Below are 4,789 nucleotides of genomic sequence, written 5' to 3' on the forward strand. Positions count from 1 at the left end.
GGCTCATGCATCATAATCACTTGAAAATTATATGGGTATAATTTTATCCTTAAGTGGCCTCTGCTTAAGGACAAAGACACAAGGCAAGAAGAGAATTTTCTTTGAGGACCTGGAAGATCGCCAACAAAAATTTAAAATGACAAATAGAGGCTTTATTTCTTGTTCTCAAACTCATCAACCTTTTTTAGAAGTCTGTCTCTAGAGAGTTTCTTCTATTTTACAAGGAAGATCCAAAATGCTCCTCAACCTGTTTTTCTAGCTTCCAAACCAACATTTCTGGGGGCTCTGGAAGAGACAACAATGACATGCAAATGAGTTTGCATGTGGAAATAGCCTGATTTCCACAATTGTCCTTGAATACACGTACTGAATTAAGTTAGAGCTGAGGATTAACATCCGTGGCAGGCACAACTCTCAGTCTCTGTAACCTAACAGGAATCTCCTTGCACTTTGCCAAACATGAGACACTGACACCCATCAGCAAAACATGCAAAGTGTATTTACGATCTCATTAAGAGGTCCTAAGTTAAATATAGACATATATAAAGTTAACTTCTGTGTGCAATTAACACACAAGGATACTGGTTCCTCCAGGGAATTGTGCCGAGCCTCTCTGATTACAAGTACAGTAGTGATTAAAAGCATAAACAAAAAGAGCAATCTTGGCAGGAGCACCAGCCTACCAGTGCTGAGGTAAGTGTTCATCTACCTTCTGTGCTTGATCTAAATTATACCATGAAGTCAAGACTTCCCCATTCAATGACTTATTTGGCTCTTCACCCAAAGGACTTCTCAAGAAGTGTGATAAGTATTTAAATAAGCCACCTCAGTGGTTTGTGTTAGTCTAGAGTTGCCATCTCAAGTCCAGGATAGCGTTTATGAGAGATGTCTTAAGTAACACTGGCCAATGTGGTTGTCAGATAGGATCTCAGGAGCGTGTTTCCCTAATTTTTCAACGATTTAGGGTGACCGCCATTCATTTCCATAGTCTGGATCCAAATGAGACTTCAGTGCTTAACTAGGCAAAGGTCATCTTATTTAACTCAAAATTTTCAGCTATAACTCAAGTAACATACTCCTGACTTTCATATTACAACTGCCATATTTACTCCTGAATACTACGATTTTAATTTTAAGCAAGGCTAGATGGGCTCAGTCTAGAACAGTGTCCTTTCACCTTCCCCGATGGCAGCATTAGGAACCACAGCCTCATTAGTGGGTTGATTTCTTCTCCTTGTAAGAGAAGCCAAATGCTCTGCAGGTCCTAGGAAGCCACTACCGGTCCTACCGAAAACTTACAACCCATACCATCTTCCTTCCCTCCTGAGTAGAATGTTAAACCTTGATTTGCAATAAAGTAAGAAAAGCTTACACCTACTGCTCTCCATATGCAAGAAGCTATGTTCGAGGACCAGTCATTTGGGCATTGCTTCAAAAGGCACATTTATTCCAGTGGCAATTTGAATCAGTAGAGAAAGAGAGAATAAGATTAAAAACAAAACCAAAAAATAGGATGGGTTTTGTGGAATACATTAAAGTAAATAGCAATCTGGGACCTATACAAACCACTTAGCTCCTTCCCAATAGTTTAACCAGAGTCCCTAAGGTAGAATAATTCACAGTTGTATCATGACACACACAGGCCTTCAAAAATACTGTTTAAAAAAGTAGCTGAGAACTCTCAAGCAGCTTGCCCTGATGTCCAGTTCAAGTATATGCAATGCAGAAGAGCTGCAAGATTCAAAACTACGTGACAAAGAAAATTCAGTGCAGATCACAGGCTTTGATAAATTATGAAAAATCATTGTATATATTACTATTTAACTAACATCTAAGAAACATTTTGAAATAATTAACGTGTGTTCACATTCCATGCATTTTCTAGCAGGTTAAGCCCTGGGTTAGTGTCTCTGTGCTCTTTTCCTACAAAGCTCTATTCTTTGACAAATCCAAGCATTCCTCACACCGAAACGGAAGTACCCAGGGATTCTGTCTACTTACCCTTTACTGCATGCCTGACCTCACAAGGGCTGCTTGTTATTACCTCTGGCAGAAAAGACGACTGGAAGATTGAACTGGTTGGGGTTTTATGTGGGGTTCTATTCGCTGCCTTAGAAGAATCCCTGGATGTCACAGACACCACCTGCATTTTTTCCAGGGGCAAGAACCAGCCGCCCTCTCCCTCCTGCTTGCCCCACCTCCCTCTTCCAAAGCCCTAAGTGCACTGAGACCCCCTTGTCGCACTGAACTTTTTCCCTGTGGTTTTGCAGCACCCTCCTCGAGCAAAGAAGGAAACACAACAAAACTTGAAAACAAACCAACAACAGAAACTTCAAACAGGTGGGCGAGCCCGCAGTCTCCTCCAAGGCGAAGGCTCACTTTTTACTGCAGAATTCGGTGTTGCTGAGGAACTTCTTGATGACCAGCCCCAGGCAGACAACCAGCAACAACATGTAGCCCACTGTGCCCGAGAAGGTGGGCGCGTCCGGCGGCGCCTTGAGGAACTGGCGCAGGCCCTCCTCCACGTAGTACACCTGGTCGTAGATGCTGAGGAAAGTGAAGATGTGAAAGAGCTGGTGGCTGTGGCCGATGATGTCGAAGAGGCCCGGCTGGATGCGCTCGGGGATCTTGCTCACGTTGAAGAAGGCGGCCACCACCAGCCAGAAGTAGCGGCGGTAGAAGTGCACAAAGAGCGTGGGGTTCTCGCCCCGCAGGTCGAAGAGCCAGCTCTCGAGCATGATGGGGCAGGCCATGCTCAGGGGCATGACGAAGACGAAGGTGCGCAGCGCGAACGGATACGAGCACCAGTCAGTGCGGCTCTTGCAGCAGGCCACGGTGCAGGCCACGGCCAGCAGGAAGGCCACGGGCAGCACGAGCGCGCGGTAGGCGGCAATGAGGCCCGTGCAGTCCACGTGCCAGCCCAGGCGCTGCTGCACGTACGGGGTCATCACCCTGGCGTCCAACAAGCTCAGGCCGGGCAGCAGGTAGTAGTAGTAGGCCACAGTGCTGCCAAAGCCGTAGTAGCTGATGGACGCGTAGTCCAGGTAGAAGAAGGCTGCGCGCAGGCGCAGCGACAGGCAGCTGAACACGTGCGCCGTGCAGCTCATGGCGAAGGTCAGCAGCACGCCCGAAGCGTAGCACCACAGCGGCAGCAGCCACGGATGGTGGAAGGGCACGTCACGGCCGCTCAGGAAGAACAGGCGGCAGAACTTGCTCAGGAACAGCAGCAGTGGGATGAAGTGCGTCCAGAAGTTGAGCGTCTCGTTGGTAGGCTTCAGCACCGAGGCTAGGCACTCCTGCGCCGTGCACGGTAGCCGCCGGTAGCCCGACAGGATGAAGCACTCCACAAAGTCGTCGGGCACCTCGTCCCAGCGCAGCAGCGGCTTGGCGGAGGCCGGAGGGTCTCCGGAGAGTGAGGGGTGCGGGCGCGAGGCGGCCTCCGAAGCCGCCGCGGTCGTGCCGGGCGGGCCCTTTGTGCCCGCGCTCCGGGGCTGCAGGCGCCGCGGCATGGTGCCCGGGGCTTGGCTAGGGCGCGCACAGGCGACCTCTGGCGCCGGCTCCGGCGCGCTCGCCAATCCCCGCCGGCTGCCGTCGGAGCCTTTGTGCACCCGCCGGGGGCGTCGCTGCAGGTTCCAGAGAAGACCTGAGCGTCGGAGCAGCCGTTCCTAAAAAATAAATAAATAAGTAAATAAAAATAGTCATCGATTTCGCAGCCGCGTAGCTACCGGTAGGAGCGCACGGGGCTCGGCGGCCCCTTCGCCAGGCTCCCTGCTACCGGCTCTCGGCCGCCCGCGCTGCTGCAGCGGCGGTGGCGGCGCGGCTGACGGCGGCGCTGCTGCGGTGACTGGGCATCGCGCGGTGCGGGCGCAGCAGCAGCCGCCCCCGGCGCGGGAGGAGGGGATGTGGGAGCTGAGGCGCTGGAGGGAGGGAGGGACGGGCGCACTGGGGGAGGGCGGGGGCCTCTTTGGCTAGTGTTTCGCGGCGGCCTCGGGGGATAGAGTTGTCCCTGGGCTCGAGTTCCGTACCATCCCCCCCTCCCTCGGGTCGCAGAAGCCCGAGCTGGCCCGTTAATGATTGATGTGGGGGACCAAAGGCTGCTCCCGCGACTCGGCAGCCCGCGCCGAGAGCGAGGGTCGGCGCGGGGATCGAAACCCGACAGCCACGCGGGCGTTCGACAGGACACTGGAGAGCCGCGTTCGCTGGGGGCGGGGAGCTGCGGCCGCGGGGGGAGGGGAGAGGAGCGCAGCCTGCGCGCCGGAGCCGGGGCAGGGCGGAGGGATGCGCTGACAGTAATCTCCGGAGGGGGCGGGGGGCGCTCCGGAGGGGCGGGGGGCGCTCCGGAAATCGGGGGCCTTTGAGGCCATGTCTGGATCGGGGCGTGTCATTGTCAGATACCTGGGACTGCTCCTCTCTTTCCGTGCGTGTGCGCGCGCCCGCGCGCGCGGTCCTCACTCTTCAGCACCATATCAAGCATTAGTTTGTCTCCTTTCGTCTAGCGGACTTATTCAGGTGCGTCACTAACCTCCTTTCGTCCTTGTCCGGTCCAAACGAACGGTCCTCTAAACTGGCCTGTGGTCGCTCTCACCACGCCTCGGGGGCCGCAGCTCACCCGTGCTCCTGTTCTTGTGTCTTTAACTAGGAATTTTGTTTGGAGCCCAAAGTCCTACAACTCAGAGCGGGCTGCTCAAAACTCCACGTTTTAATGAAAAATTTCAGGCGAAGACCAGATGATTCAGAAAGCCTGTAACGATCTGAGGAATTTATTAAGAAGGGGTTCCCAAGCAGGGCT

General features: G+C 53.2%; 1 protein-coding gene across 1 annotated transcript; it reads right to left on the bottom strand.

Moving 5' to 3' along the window:
* Positions 1-2,065: 2,065 nt before the first annotated feature.
* Positions 2,066-3,839, bottom strand: PAQR9 (progestin and adipoQ receptor family member 9). The gene has a single exon (XM_036851851.1). It carries the CDS (start codon positions 3,507-3,509, stop codon positions 2,376-2,378), a length of 1,134 nt encoding a protein of 377 aa, XP_036707746.1. The 5' UTR covers positions 3,510-3,839; the 3' UTR covers positions 2,066-2,375.
* Between the last annotated feature and the right edge of the window lie 950 nt (positions 3,840-4,789).

Source organism: Balaenoptera musculus, chromosome 4, assembly GCF_009873245.2.
Source record: "Balaenoptera musculus isolate JJ_BM4_2016_0621 chromosome 4, mBalMus1.pri.v3, whole genome shotgun sequence".
NCBI classification, from domain to species: Eukaryota; Metazoa; Chordata; class Mammalia; order Artiodactyla; family Balaenopteridae; genus Balaenoptera; species Balaenoptera musculus.

Excerpts from the sequence above, each read along its gene's own strand:
- PAQR9 (XM_036851851.1), bottom strand. The coding sequence starts at position 3,509 with ATGCCGCGGCGCCTGCAGCCCCGGAGCGCGGGCACAAAGGGCCCGCCC.